Source organism: Podarcis cretensis, assembly GCF_951804945.1.
Source record: "Podarcis cretensis genome assembly, chromosome: 18".
NCBI classification, from domain to species: Eukaryota; Metazoa; Chordata; class Lepidosauria; order Squamata; family Lacertidae; genus Podarcis; species Podarcis cretensis.
The window spans coordinates 4447949-4463734 of record NC_137188.1 but is presented as its reverse complement, the minus strand read 5'-3'; the positions used below and the strand labels follow the sequence as shown (position 1 = coordinate 4463734).

At 44.5% G+C, this 15786-nt stretch overlaps 1 protein-coding gene and 1 pseudogene across 4 annotated transcripts in view; one reads left to right on the top strand and one right to left on the bottom strand.

The window, feature by feature from the left end:
• Positions 1–4526, bottom strand: part of LOC307206983 (vomeronasal type-2 receptor 26-like) — a 95756-nt gene extending 91230 nt beyond the window's left edge. For all 3 annotated transcript variants that reach the window (XM_079960553.1, XM_079960555.1, XM_079960554.1), the window contains exons 1-2: positions 4445–4526; positions 2921–3024 (exon numbers count right to left, since the gene is read on the bottom strand). In XM_079960553.1, the coding sequence (XP_079816679.1) occupies positions 2921–3024; positions 4445–4477 (137 nt within the window). In that variant the 5' untranslated portion in view covers positions 4478–4526. The remainder of the gene's footprint in view (positions 1–2920; positions 3025–4444) is intronic.
• LOC307207261 (vomeronasal type-2 receptor 26-like) overlaps positions 1–10194 on the top strand; it is a 34104-nt pseudogene extending 23910 nt beyond the window's left edge. Inside the window, exons 3-8 of the transcript XR_013843962.1 lie at positions 439–695; positions 3161–3452; positions 3748–4561; positions 6703–6930; positions 7953–8079; positions 8672–10194. The product of XR_013843962.1 is annotated as a vomeronasal type-2 receptor 26-like (transcript). The remainder of the gene's footprint in view (positions 1–438; positions 696–3160; positions 3453–3747; positions 4562–6702; positions 6931–7952; positions 8080–8671) is intronic.
• Positions 10195–15786: the final 5592 nt, after the last annotated feature.

The window sequence follows — 15786 nt, the reverse complement described above, 5'->3', positions numbered from 1 at the left end:
TCTTTGGTCCTTGGGAGCAAATTTCAGGCCTAACTTCCAATTCCCCAAAACACCTTTTGACTTTTCTCCATCATGTTTTTCTCCAGCTCTGCACCTGCTGCCAGAGCCATTCAAGACTTCGCAAAGTTAGTGTCATGAAACTTACTCCACTTGGAATAATCAAAATTATAGTCATCTCATCTTCTAAATGCTCAGGAGATGTTTCTGGAAATTGCATGAGCCTTGGAAAGCAACAACAGCATGGCAATATTAATTGAACTGTGACTGGGAAAGAAAAAGTTGGTGCAGAGAGTTTTTCCTGCGTTGGAGACAGACTGAGTCAAGATGCAGAGCTGCTGAAAGAGGGGTGTGCCTGCCTTGTGCTTCCCAGATTGGGAAAGCCCAGGCAGTCCGGCCTTGCAAGAGTCTTTGGGTTCTTCTGCTATGCCTCCTTGGTAGGTAAAAGGAGCCACTTGCAAGATTAGGAGAGGAGGCAGAGCCAGAATGAGATCCCTGCTTCTTCTGCTGCTCATGATGCCCTTTGGAGTCTGCGGAAACCACAAGGTGAAATGCCCCTTGAATCTGGTCAGGGATGAAACGGATGATCGCAATTACTACCGGCCTGGACACTTTCTCATCAGTGGGATCATATCTCCAAAATACCTTAAGGAAACTCCATACGTCTTTTCTCAGACACCCTTCGCCAGGATTGAAATGTATGTACTTCACAGTTTCATGGTCCTTCTAGTGGTTCCTATATATCAAGGAAATAGCCCCCATCTCAGGGTTGGGGAGCCAAGGGGTGATGTTGCAGGACTACCCTGCCCTGACCATTGGTCTTGCTGGCTGGGGGTGATGGGAGTTGGGGGGGTCCAGTAAAAAACCTCTCTTATTATCTTCTTCCCTCTGTCTTCCTAGGTAAAACAATCCTGTACCTATGCGTCTGTGTTGCTTTTAGTAGAATGCAAGAAAGCCAATGATCTGGTCAGGGTTCAAAAGGATGCACTGAATTTTCCCACCTCCAGAATGCCCTGAAACTCAGGCAATTTCCCAGGCTCAAAGGTTTCATTCAATATTATCCCATTTCGACAATTCAGAAACTGTCGTTAAGGAATGTTACAGTTTTACAAATGGAATTTAAGATCCTCTAGGTGACTTTTGGTGGCTGAAGAGCAGTAAAGATGTGCTTTAATTGAAATGATGAATAAAATAATATGAATCAGGAGACTTCCTTGTTCGTGGAGTCAGGTGTCTAAAATGGGAAAAGGAATTATTCCTTTTTTCACACACATACACAACTGGCCTCATTTCTAAGTAGTGAGATGTTTGATATTTCTTCACTTGGAATCCATAGGTACCTGTTTCCTATTCCAGAGGGAGGCATGAAACTCTAGCAATTTCCAAGCTGCCAAAATTATTTTATGTTTATTCTATTTGGATCATTTGTGAACAACCTTAGCACAGTTCTCTTGACACAATACCACAGGACACCTACAGCCCACTATGGGCTACATTAAAAAACCTCTCTTATTATCTTCTTCCCTCTGTCTTCCTAAGTAAAACAATCCTGTACCTATGCGTCTGTGTTGCTTTTAGTAGAATGCAAGGATGCCAGCTTTTATAAGGAAACTCCATACGTCTTTTCTCAGACACCCTTTGCCAGCAGGGAAGTGTATGTACTTCACAGTTTCATGGTCCTCCAGTCCTTCTAGTGGTTCCTATTTATCAAGGAAATAGCTTCTTTCTCAAGGCTGGGGAGCTAAGGGCTGATGTTGGAGGACTACCCTGCCCTGACCACTGGTCTTGCTGGCTGGGGGTGATGGGAGCTGGGGGGTCCAGTAAAAGATTCCACACAAACCTCTCTTATTTCAATGTTCTCTGGGTCTTCCTTAGAGAAACACTCTCCTACCTTTGATTCTGTGTTGCTTTTAGTAGAATGCAAGGATGCCAATCAATCTGGTCTGGAGTCAAAAGGATGCACTGAATTTCCTCACCTGCAGGATGCCATAAAACTCAGGGAAATTCCAAGGCTCAAAGGCTTTATTCAATATTATTTCACTTGAACAACTTAGCAACTGTTGTTAAGGAATCTTAGTTTTACAAATGGATTTTTAAGACCAGACCCTCTGCGTGACGTTTAGTGGCTGATTTTAAAAAATTAGAAGTGTCTTAAGTAACTCTTGAGGGACGCAGGTGGCGCTGTGGGTTAAACCACAGAGCCTAGGACTTGCTGATCAGAAGGTTGGCGGTTCGAATCCCTGCGATGGGGTGAGCTCCCGTTGCTCGGTCCCTGCTCCTGCCAACCTAGCAGTTCGAAAGCACGTCGAAGGTGCAAGTAGATAAATAGGTACCGCTCTGGTGGGAAGGTAAACGGCGTTTCCGTGTGCTGCTCTGGTTCGCCAGAAGCGGCTTAGTCCTGCTGGCCACATGACCCGGAAGTTGTATGCCGGCTCCCTCGGCCAGTAAAGCGAGATGAGTGCCGCAACCCCAGAGTCGGCCACGACTGGACCTAATGGTCAGGGGTCCCTTTACCTTTAAGTAACTTTTGAAAATGGTTAGATTTTTATGGGTGAAGAGCAGGAATGATATGCTTCAAATAAAATGATTCTATGGAAAAATACAGACCAGGGGGTGTCCTCATTGGTGTAGTGGCTGATCCAGAATTTTAACACACACTCAAACCTGCAAGCCACAAGTCCTCATTTGTAACTAAAAGAGGACTAAGGTATTTGGTGCTTCCCCTCCTTCAATAAAATGGTCTCTTATCTACCTATAGTCTAGCCCCTTGGAAGCAGCCAAAGACCAATGCAGTAAAAGCAGCCTTTGGAGCAGCTTCCCTGTATATCTCAAATATTGAGGGCCGCCTTCATTGCTTACACATAGAACACAGTATAATAGAATCATAGATTGCAGAGATGGAAGGAACGAAGAGGAATCACACCTGAAGCATCCATGACACACGGTCACCTTCGGAGGGAGTCTGTTCCACTGCTGAACAGCTCTGTGTGCTGTTTGCATCAAAGCAGAGATTTCCAAATTTTTGTTCTATGCTAGAAAGCAAAAGGTTTGATATTAATGCAATAGGATAAATAAATACTAATCTTTGTGGATAATATAACATCCCCACCCACATTCATATGAATATCAGTTTCACTCTTTTTAAAGGATTCATTTATTGTAGGGAGGCAGCTAGGTTCTACTGGCACATGTTGTCTTTCCTGTTCACCATCCAAGAGATCAACCAGGATCTCAGCCTCTTACCCAACATCACCCTGGGCTACAACATCTATGAGAACTATTTAGATGCAAAGATGACTTCGGACGCCATGCTAGAGCTGCTTGCAGGCAATGGATGCAATATTCCCAATTATCACTGTGGAGAACAGAATCCCCTGCTGGCTGTTCTTGAAAGAGGCAATACTGTCATCTCAAGAGTGATTTCAGCCTTGTCAGGCATCTACAAAATCCCACAGGTAAGTAGTGGGAGAGCATGGAGGGAAAGAGAATTTCAGCTGCATAAGATTCTATTTTCTCTTTGGAGGGGTCAAGTGGGGATATTTTTAAAAATGGGAAAATCCTGAGCTATGGATCCAAAATCCTTTTTTTAAAACTGACCATTAACCACTTGAGACCTCCAGATGTTTCCGACTAAAACTCCCATCAGCCTCAGCCAGCAGAGATTTAGATAGATATCGGTCATTTCAGATAATTAAATATCTGTTATGCTGAAAGTAAAATAAATTGCTGATCTTTTGCTTTCCTTGCTAGATCAGTTATGGCTTCACTGCCCAGGTTCTCGAAGGTAAAACCCTGTTCCCTTTTGTCTACCGGATGAGTTCCAAAGAGGAAAGTCAGTACCAGGGGGTTGTTGAATTGCTCCTGCATTTTGGATGGACGTGGATTGGCCTCTGCACTCCAGACAATGACAGTGGAGAAAGATTTGCGAGCGCTGTGAAACCTCTGATGCATTGCTTTATCAGGGATCTGCATTGCTTTATCTAAAAGTGTACCAGAAAATGATCTAAATCAATTTATCAGGCCTGGGGAACCTTTTTTCCTATGGAGACAAGTTGGGGTATTTCTTTCCTATATAACCAATGCACTGGATATCATTTTGCTCATGGTAGTACACGATATCTGTGAGAAGGAAATAGGGGCAAAAGACTGGATCACAACAGCTTTGCTAGAAAACAGAGTTGGCTTTCACATCCCTCCAAATCTATTCCAGCACCTCCATGGTTCTCTGTTCTTTGCAATTCAGACTGGAATAAGGAGCAGCAAAGGTGGCAAATATAGATTGCAGACCAATTTTGGGGATTATTTCGATCAAGCATTTCAGTGTTCATATTCAAAGCATCTGTTGTCCGTGAAAGGCAGGATAAGATGCAGAGAGGAGGAGAAACTGCAGCCATTGCTCCAAGGGGAGCGTGAGATAGTCCTGTCTGATGACAACTATGGCAATTACATCCATGTTCAAGCTGTGGCTCAGGCCTTGCATGCTTTGCTTTCATCGAGATCCCAGAGGAGGCTGATGGTGGAGGAAGGAGAGCAATGGGGACCCCAAAGGCTACAGCCGTGGCAGGTATTTCCTTCCCCCTTTTGCAAACTGCAGTCCACACAGATGCTGATCTTGACTGGGGATAGACCTGTAAAATATCATAGTTACTATTAGTAATAGTAGCTTACCTTCCAACATGTCTCCGATGAAAATAGGGATGTCCCATCCCATAACGGTCATTTTGCTATTTATACCCAGGGCTTTCTTTAGGGGGAACTCGCTGGAACTCAGTTCCAGCACCTCTCAACTGGGTGCCATTTTGACCTTTGGAGGGTCTGTAGTAATAATATTAGTATTATTCTGTTTATATATCAACTTTCATCTGAAGATCACAGGGTGGTTTGCAGAATAAAAATACAAAATGAGAATAGAAAAAGCAAACGAAAGAAAGAAAACAAGCAAACCAAAAGCACATTAAAATGCCCAGAGATGGTTTAATCCACCCAAATCCTGGTTACAGAATAACTTTCTCGCCTGGCACCTAAAGATTTGTCACAAAGGTGTCCAGGGAGCCTCTCTGGGAGAACATCCCCCAAGCGAGGAGCCACCACAGAAAAGTCCTGTTGTCGTGCTGCCACCCTCCAGATATCTCTATTTTATATATATATATTTATTTAAGTTTTTTTTCATTTCTTTCCAAGCTCCTGTATAGTTATTCTTAAAAATATTTATGTTTGTAGCTGTTATCCATACTCCTAAATATTAAACTTTCTTCTCAATCATCAGTTCTGTCACATTTTCCACCAATACTTTCGTTCTACCTTTATTTAGTTTAAAACCTGCTACTTCTCCAACTTGAGAATCTGTTCAAGACCCTTGGTTGGCTAGCCATGGGGTCTTCTACAGTTACCACATAGTCATCTGCAAAGGCCTTGAGTTTATATGCTTTGTAACCTACTGTTGGGACGCGGGTGGCGCTGTGGGTTAAACCAGAGAGCCTAGGACTTGCCGATCAGAAGGTCGGCGGTTCGAATCCCCGCAATGACGGGGTGAGCTCCCGTTGTTCGGTCCCTGCTCCTGCCAACGTAGCAGTTCGAAAGCACGTCAAAGTGCAAGTAGATAAATAGGTAAGGTACCTCCGGCGGGAAGGTCAACGGCGTTTCCATGTGCTGCTCTGGTTCGCCAGAAGTGGCTTAGTCATGCTGGCCACATGACCCGGAAGCTGTACGCCGGCTCCCTCAGCCAATAAAGCGAGATGAGCGCCGCAACCCCAGAGTTGGCCTCGACTGGACCTAATGGTCAGGGGTCCCTTTACCTTTAACCTTTGTTATCCCTTTTATTTCTTCATCTGATCTTCTACTTCTGGCCAGGGTCTCTAAAACTAAAATAATAATGGTGACTGAGGATATCCCTGTCTTGTCCCTTTCATTATTTTGAATTTTTCTGTTATTACGTTGTTTACTATCATCATAGCCTGTTAGTCAGAATAAATTGAGTCAATTCCTCTAAGTACAGTGGTACCTCGGGTTACAGACGCTTCAGGTTACAGACTCTGGCAACCCAGAAATAGTACCTCGGGTTAAGAACTTTGCTTCAGGATGAGAACAGAAATCGTGCGGCGGCAGCGGAAGGCCCCGTTAGCTAAAGTGGTACCTCAGGTTAAGAACAGTGTCAGGTTAAGAACGGACCTCCAGAACAATTTAAGTTCTTAACCTGAGGTACCACTGTAATGACTCTCTGAATTTCATCATCTCTATAGTCTTCTTCATAGAAGTCCATGAAACATGGTCAAAGGCCTTCTCTGCGTCTATAAAAATCAACACTGCTTGCTTATCATTTCTAACCTCCAGATATTATATCAATTATATTCCTTATATTATCCTTCATCTGGCGGCCTGGCAAAAAAACCAGCCTGGTCCTGATGAATTAAATCCATTAATAGCACTTTCATGTCGTTTGCCAATAGGTCTGCAAACAGCTTATAGTCATTATTTAATAGAGAAATCAGCCTATCATTTTTGACTGATAATAGATCTGTATCTTTTTTCAGAATCAGCGTAATGTAAATATCTTAAATCTTTTAGTGGTTGTGCCAAGTAATCTTTTAATTTCTTATAGTACTTTGCTGATAGCCCACCTGGCCCTGGTGTTTTTCCCATTTTGGCTTGATTAATTGCCAGTTGTAGCTTCCCAGTTTCTTAATGCTGCTGCTTTCCTCATTCCAGCTTCACCCTTTCTTGAGAGAAATCCGGTGTCTGAATACTTCCAGGGGCAGACTGTGCTTGGATGAGAACTGGGAGCTGCCAGCGGACTTTGATATTATGAACTGGGCGATCTATCCCAATAAGTCTCGTGTCCTTGTGAAAATTGGGAATATAAGGACAGAGGCATCTGCTGGCATAAAGTTCACCATTAACCCAGAAGCCATTGAGTGGAACAAGAAATTCAACAAGGTAGGGGGAATAATTGGGGGAGGGGGGCTAGGAGATCCTGTTTGTGCAAAATGACCATGTAAAGTTGACTGTCCAATAACAGCTGGAACCACCACTCCTTTCTTCAGCAGCTGAGATAGGAGTGGAATTTGGGATGCTCAAATAAAGGATATTGACCTTTCATGCACGCAGAAGGATGAAAAGTAATTTATTTTACAAATGATAATTACTGATTTATTGTATATATTTTTTAATTTGTGAGTAAGCTCACTGGTATTAAATTTGTCTTAATTTGTGGTTGATATGGTGAAATTTGGAAAATCAATCAAAGCAATTTGGCAAAAAACCCCAACTCTCCATTCAGTTGGGCATTAAACAGCAAAGCGCTTTCTCTCTCTCTCTCAGACACACACAAACACAAACATGAACTGTGCGAGAGATTATTCAAATTCTGAAATTTGGGGGAATCACCTATCAGACCCATTGCTATTTGCTTTGAAGTTTTTTTAAGAAGGGAAACACATAAATGGAGAAGAGGAAACAGAGTTCTGTGGCTCAAACCTCATCTGTACTGAACTAAATTTAAAGCACAAGATATTCTGGTCACCCCAATGGTCAGCGGGGGGTTGAAATTCCAGGCTGCATTCCAGAGATCATGTTCTGCAGCTAAAGGGAACTGACTGCATTAAGGGAATGGGGAGATGGCAGGCAACTGGGGTTCTTGGCTGCTGGAAACGGCAACTGGGATCTCTCAGGATTCCCTGCCAGACAGACCCCTCCCCAACCTCTATGTGATCGATGTAGAGCTGTGATGATTTCCTGAATGGTTCATTGGGGGCCACAACTGTGAATCTTTGGGTAGATCAGGGTTTCCCAAACATGGGTCCCCAGCTGTCTTTGGACTACAGCTCCCATCATCCTGAGCTGGCAAGCTGGTTGTCAGGGATCCCCACCATGCTATAGAGATCGCGTTGAGTGAATTACATACCCACAAATACTCCTAACTTTTGTTCTTTCTTGCACCTTCTTTTCTTTCTGGTTAGGCCGTACCTCGTTCCAGGTGTACAAAAAGATGTCAACCTGGATATGCCAAGGTGGTTCTAGAAGGAAAGCCCATTTGCTGCTACGCTTGTGCTCGGTGTGCAGAAGGGACCTTCTCCGCCCTGGAAGGTGGGTGACTCCAAGGGGGAAGGAATTCCTAGAGAGAGGAAACACAGGGCAGAAATTCAGTCTCACACACTTTTTGTGAGAATTCTGCACACATAGGGGAATGGAGATCCTTCCTCGACTTCCTTAGTATTAATCACCTTTATTACATCCAGGAAGTGAGTTGATAGGAATGACCATAAGGAAGAAATCTCTGGGGTGCAAACTGGGCAGCTCTGAGAGGAATGCCCGCAAAGCGTTCCTTTTTTATTTTTTATACCAAGGCCCACAAAAAGGAAATAATGTTGACACTTATCAAAAATAATGGATAGACTATGAAAAGGAGCAAAATAATTAACAGCAAAAGCACACTAAAAAATAAACAATACTTCATGTGAAAATTATTACAATATAATCTATGAACCGTTTTGATCTCACTACTATGAGCATTGCATGTCTGCATTTTAAAGGTTCAGACAAAGAGGAATAGTCAGGATCCAGTTAACAGAAGTGGAGTGGTCACTGCCTCTCAGTTTATCCTAGATCACAATGTTAATAGAGCACAGATCATTAGGGATGTAAGTGATGCTACAGCTATTCTTTTTCTCTTCCCCAGATGCAGAACATTGCACCAAATGCTCAGAAGATCAGTATCCAAACAAGGACAGAGATCAATGTGTCCCCAAGATTTCCATTTTCCTGACTTACGGAGAATATTTGGGAATGGTTTTAGCTTCCGTTGCCCTCTTCTTGTCCTTAACAGCAGGCATTGTGTTGGGAATCTTCATTAAATACAAGGACACTCCCATAGTCAAAGCCAACAACCGGAACCTCTCCTACATCCTCCTCGTCTCCCTCCTGCTTTCCTTTCTGTCCTCCTTCCTCTTCATCGGGCGCCCAAGGAAAGAGACCTGCCTTCTCCGACAAACGGCCTTCAGCATCATCTTCTCAGTTGCTGTTTCTTCTCTCTTGGCAAAGACCATCACGGTGGTGCTGGCCTTCCTGGCCACAAAGCCTGGGAACAGGGTGAGGAGATGGCTGGGCAAGAGTCTGGCCAACTCCATTGTCATCTCCTGTTCTGGGGGGCAAGTTCTCATCTGTACCATCTGGCTGGGCTCTTCTCCCCCATTCCCAGAGCCCGACATACACTCCCAGGTGGAAGAGATCATCCTGCAATGCAACAAAGGGTCTGTGGCCATGTTTTACGTTGCCCTCGGCTACATGGGCTTCTTGGCTGCCACCTGCTTCACGGTGGCTTTCCTAGCCAGGAAGCTGCCTGGCTCCTTCAACGAAGCCAAGCTGATCACCTTCAGCATGCTGGTCTTCTGCAGTGTTTGGGTGTCTTTTGTGCCCACCTACCTGAGCACCAAGGGCAAGTACATGGTGGCCGTGCAGATCTTCTCTATGTTGGCCTCCAGTGCTGGGCTTCTGGGCTGCATCTTCCTTCCCAAGTGCTACATTATTGTGCTGAGGCCTGAGCTGAACACAAAGGAGCACCTGACAACAAAATCTTAAGATTTCTGGTCTTTAGAGAAGTCTTTACCAGCCATTTTGCATACAGCATGAAGGCTGAAAATGAATTTAAAGTAGCAGCAACATCCACAAAACCTCTGGGCTTGATTTTCAGCCGGTATCCCATGGGATACCTGATCATATGTGTTGGTCTTTATGCCGGTATTTTATTTTCAGAATAACCAGGACTCTGTTTTTGCACCTACATAAGGGAGGGAGGGAGGGAGGGAAACAACGCAAAGGACAAGAGTAGGAGGTCAGTTTTCTCCACCATGTTCTCTGAGACATGGAGGGGGAAGAAAGGGGAAACGAGGACAATCCGGGACATTCCGGGATTAAATCAGAAACCAGGATGGCTTCTGTAAATCTGGGACTGTCCCTGGAAAATAGGGACACTTTGAAGGCATGTTACCCTGTCCTGGTAGTTAACGTGGTTGCTTAAAATTATGAGCCAAGGTTTGTAGGCAGTCACTATCTTAGATTCCCCCAAAATGCAATGCCTGACATGCCGTTGTATTTGATGTGATTTAAGATTGTAACTGCTGAAGGTTTGGTAATTAGCTGGAAACTTACTGAATTATTTGTCTTATTGAATTCAATGGGACTTACTCCCAAGGATAGATATAAATAGATGTGTAATTGCCTCATAAAACGTTTACCCTGACTATTCTCAAGTGCAACACATTTAAAACAAGTCAAAAACACAAGTAGAAAGCCACCAGTTGAGCCCTGAGTCCAAACACATCACAAAAGAATAAACAAATTACTTATTACTTTGACTTGCTATGGATTGAAAGGTAAAACAGAAAAACAGGAGCAGAAATCTCTAGTCCCAAAGCATCCCTATAGTGCAATCTTAAGGGTCAAGAGACTTTTGCCCTGATGCATAAGAACAAGGGAATTGAGCTGAGTTACAACATTTCTTTGTTTTTAGCATGGCAAATTGAAATACACCTCTAGGGAACAAACATTACTGTAATTGCTGTGGCTTCGAAATCTGGAGAAGTAAATAATTATATTCCTGTAAACGTTGAGTGAATCTCAGCGGGAGGAGAAACATGTTTGCAATGCTCTCCGTTTGTCTGCTGAGCTCAGGGATTTAGATTTAGTTCAGGTTCTGGTCTAGGGCTTGTAAGATGCTGAACTCCTAAATCCAAAATGGCGGCTAGACTCCAATGGCGGTCTACCCAGAGCCCTGTCTGAGGACCAGGCATAGTTTCATAAGGCGGGTGGGGGACTCGGTAATAACTGCTGAGTCATAGAATCATAGAGATGGAAGGGACCCTGAGGGTCATCTAGTCCAACCCCCTGCAACGTAGGAACCTCAGCATGTGGTCCCCCATCCAATTTGAAATCACACCAGACCCTGCTTAGCTTTGCAAACGTGTGAGCAGCTTTATTGCTGCATCACCAGTGGCGGACTGGCCAGGGTGTCAGCTTGCCCAATGGCCAGTCGACCCCCTTAAGCATTAGAAAATATTATCCATTTGCCCAGTCATCTAGTGAATTCAAACAATTGCTCTTAATGTAGTTGACTGCATGGAATATGTACGGTACCTGTTAATGTGTAAAATGTTCATTTACTAGCAAACTATTTAAAAATATCCACCATTTATGTAATATTAATTTAAAAAATATATATATAACCACCTGTATTTAATAGAATAATAATATTTATTTATTTGTTTGTTTGTTTGTTTGTTTGTTTGTTTGTTCCCCGCCCTCCACAGCCGAGACCGGGCTTATGGCGGCTAACACCAAATACATAATACATTAAAAACACAAAATCAAATGATTAGTTTAAAATACAATTCAAATCACATTTAAAATCAAAATAAAATTAAGTGGGAACCCACGAATCATAATCGTAAGGATAAGGAATTAAAAGTTCACCAGGCCCGGCCACCCATGCTGGTCCCATAGATAGAAAGAGCCAAGGAGGTCACTTATATACGGGGTCCCATAGAAAGAAGGGGGTCAGATGTACAATATAAGTACATTGTGATTACTTTTAAAAAAGACATTCATTTCGCACAAATTTTAATTGTACCTTTTCCCACGTATGTGTTTTTTGAAATTTTCCATTTATTTCTTATAAAAATTAAATGGTAGCCTCGTAGTTGTGGGTGACAACCAATATTTTTAGACCCAGCCCACCATTGTGCATCAATAGGAGGGCAGTCATAGAATTGGAAGGGACCTTGAGGGTCATCCAGCCCAACAATGCAGCAATGCAGGAATATGCAGCTGTCCCATATGGGGATCGAACCCACAACCTTGCTGTTATCGGCACACCATTCTAGGCACTTGGGCTAATTCCTCTCTTGAAAAGGAATAGCCAGGCAGGAAGAAGGATGAAACATTGCAGCAGGCTTTGTTCCTACTGCATGGCTCAGTGCCGGCACTCTCATGAGGCATGGCAAGGCGACTGCTTCGGGCGGCAGGATCCATAGGGGCAACATAAGATCTCTATCCCCTGCTGCCTTGTTCCAGATGTAGAATTACAAGCCTGGTAGATGAAGGGAACACAGTGGATGTAGCCTACCTTGATTTCAGCAAGGCATTTGACAAGGTGCCCCATGATATTCTTGTAAAGAAGGTGGTAAAATGCGGACTTGACTATGCTACCACTCAGTGGATTTGTAACTGGCTGACTGACCGAACCCAAAGGGTGCTCATCAATGGTTCCTCTTCATCCTGGAGAAGAGCGACTAGTGGGGTGCCACAGGGTTCTGTCTTGGGCCCGGTCTTATTCAACATCTTTATCAACGACTTGGATGATGAACTGAAGGGCATCCTGATCAAATTTGCAGATGACACCAAACTGGGAGGTGGCTAACACCCCAGAGAACAGGATCACACTTCAAAACGACCTTGACAGATTAGAGAACTGGGCCAAAACAAACAAGATGAATTTTAACAGGATGAAATGTAAAGTATTGCACTTGGGCAAAAAAAATGAGAGGCACAAATACAAGATGGGTGACACCTGGCTTGAGAGCCGTACATGTGAAAAGGATCTAGGAGTCTTGGTTGACCACAAACTTGACATGAGCCAACAGCGGCAGCTAAAAAAGCCAATGCAATTCTGGGCTGCATCAATAGGAGTATAGCATCTAGATCAAGGGAAGTAATAGTGCCACTGTATTCTGCTCTGGTCAGACCTCACCTGGAATACTGTGTCCAGTTCTGGGCACCACAGTTCAAGAAGGACACTGACAAACTGGAACGTGTCCAGAGGAGGGCAACCAAAATGGTCAAAGGCCTGGAAACGATGCCTTATGAGGAACGGCTAAGGGAGCTGGGCATGTTTGGCCTGGAGAAGAGGAGGTTAAGGGGTGATATGATAGCCATGTTCAAATATATAAAAGGATGTCACATAGAGGAGGGAGAAAGGTTGTTTTCTGCTGCTCCAGAGAAGCGGACACGGAGCAATGGCTCCAAACTACAAGAAAGAAGATTCCACCTAAACATTAGGAAGAACTTCCTGACAGTAAGAGCTGTTTGACAGTGGAATTTGCTGCCCAGGAGTGTGGTGGAGTCTCCTTCTTTGGAGGTCTTGAAGCAGAGGCTTGACAACCATATGTCAGGAGTGCTCTGATGGTGTTTCCTGGTTGGAACAGGAGGGCAGAAAATGGCTGCTGGCAGGAGTGTGGCAAGGAATTGTGGGGAACTGCTAACTGGTCAGCAATTCAAATACATGAGCAAGACTGGACATCCCACTGGGGCAACTCAGGCAGACAAGCCACATAGAAATAATAAAATTATAATAATTATAATTATAAAATTATAATAAAATTATTATTAAAACTGTTATTATTAGCCAGAATGAGGAGGCGGATTTGGTGGGAGACAAAAACCTACCGCGTCACTTATTTATTTGGTAGATGCGTAATGATGCAAGATCCACTAACCCGGGTGACTGCCTGTTTCAGTAAATACAGTGGTGCCCCGCAAGACGAATGCCTCGCAAGACGAAAAATCCGCTAGACGAAAGGGTTTTCCGTTTTGGAGGTGCTTCGCAAAACGAATTTCCCTATGGGCTTGCTTCGCAAGACGAAACGTCTTGCAAGTTTTTCCGACTTTTTTTCCCTCCCCCCCCCTTTTCTAAGCCGCTAAGCCGCTTATCCACTTAACCGCTTATCCGCTAAAAGCCGCTAAACCGCTAATCCGCTAATGGGCTTGCTTCGCAAGACGAAAAAACCGCTAGACGAAGAGACTCGCAGAACGGATTCTTTTCGTCTTGCGAGGCACCACTGTACGTATAGGGAAGCTTTTTAATTATGTTTTTATATATGTTGGAAGCCGCCCAAAGTACCTGGGGCAACCCAGTCAGATGGGAGGGGTACAAATAAATAAAATAACAACAACAATCGCCACCATTATTATTTTATTACAGTGGTGCCTCGCAAGACGAAATTAATTCGTTCTGCGAGTTTTTTCGTCTTGCGAATTTTTCGTCTTGCGAAGCACGGATTCCCATAGGATTAACGGTTTTAAGAAAAAGGAAAAAAACTTGCAAGACGTTTTCGTCTTGCGAAGCAAGCCCATAGGGAAATTCGTCTTGCGAAGCAACTCAAAAAACGAAAAACTCTTTTGTCTTGCGAGTTTTTTGTCTTACGAGGCATTCGTCTTGCGAGGAACCACTGTATGAAGGATTGCGGCCTGAAGATCTGTAGTTTGGAATTTGGGTTCGAGACGAGCGGCGAATGGAGATGTGTATGCGGTTTCGGTTTGCAATTAGAATAATTTGAGATTTGAACTTTGTTGTTTTATTACTCTCGCGAACGTGCTGAAGTTTTCAGGGATGTGACGTAGGAAAAAGCACCTGAAATGAAACTGGTCTTTCAGACGACCCAGAAATACTTTTTTTTTTTAAAGCGGGGACCAATTACCTAAACCTCATAAGCTGTCCTAAGATTGCAACCAAAAGTGCATTGAAGGTTGCAGCCTTGCAATGCAATCCCTGTGCGTGACTAAAAGGTAAAGGTAAAGGTACCCCTGCCCGTACGGGCCAGTCTTGACAGACTCTGGGGTTGTGCGCCCATCTCACTCAAGAGGCCAGGGGCCAGCGCTGTCCGGAGACACTTCCGGGTCACGTGGCCAGCGTGACATCGCTGCTCTGGCGAGCCAGAGCCGCACACGGAAACGCCGTTTACCTTCCCGCTGGTAAGCGGTCCCTATTTATCTACTTGCACCCGGAGGTGCTTTCGAACTGCTAGGTTGGCAGGCGCTGGGACCGAGCAGCGGGAGCGCACCCCGCCGCAGGGATTCGAACCGCCGACCTTTCGATCGGCAAGCCCTAGGCGCTGAGGCTTTAACCCACAGCGCCACCTGCGTCCCTTGTGCGTGACTACTCAGAAGTAAAACCCATTTGGGTCCAGCTGCAACAAGTCTGTTAGTATTGCCAATGCTGGGGGCTGCTTTCCATTACTGAGCCCCAAACCTTCCTTGCTTTCGCCCTGTCGCCTTTTTTGTTTTCTTTTTCCTGTGGTCTCGGGTTTGCCTTTAAAAAACACACAAAAAACGAGACTTTTGAAAATCATAATAAACCAATGTGGTTTGTGTAGCCGAATCCGCCATCTTTGTGGCGGTCGCTGCCCTTACACAAAGCTTCTCCCCCCCCCCAAAAAAAAAAGTTTATTAGTTTTCTCTTATAACACACAGACAAAAACACAAAAGAAAAACATTACATTTAACACAACATAAAAACTTACACAAAGCTTCTTAGGCCCTAAGACAAGCTGGTACAGCCGTTTCCAAGGCGACGGGTCGGCCATCATGGCAAAGGGCAGCGTGAAGGCGGTTGCCGCCATGTTTGCTTCGGGCGAGGTCCCGCGGCCATCTTGGATTCACCCATAGATCTAAGAAAAGCCTATAGAGTGTGAGAGCAGGCGCCATCTCGGAACCGGTCACGCTTTCACGTAAGGAGCCAGCGGCCATCTTAGTAGTGGGCATACTGCTCCCTTTTGCTCCCGGGCACTTCCGTGTCGTGGCCGACGCCATCTTTGTATTGGGCAACATTAATTCGAAATGCTGCTGAAGAAGTGGAGAAAGGGGGGGGGCGTTTCTTTCTTTCCCTTCCCCACACATCACTGGCCCTACGGTCTGCCGTGAGGAAGCGAAGAAAAGGCAGTGGAACAAAAAATTGGGGAATGGAGGGGGGGGGAAATGCTGGCTTTGCCCTCAACAAACATGGAAACCGCCCTCAACAAAAAT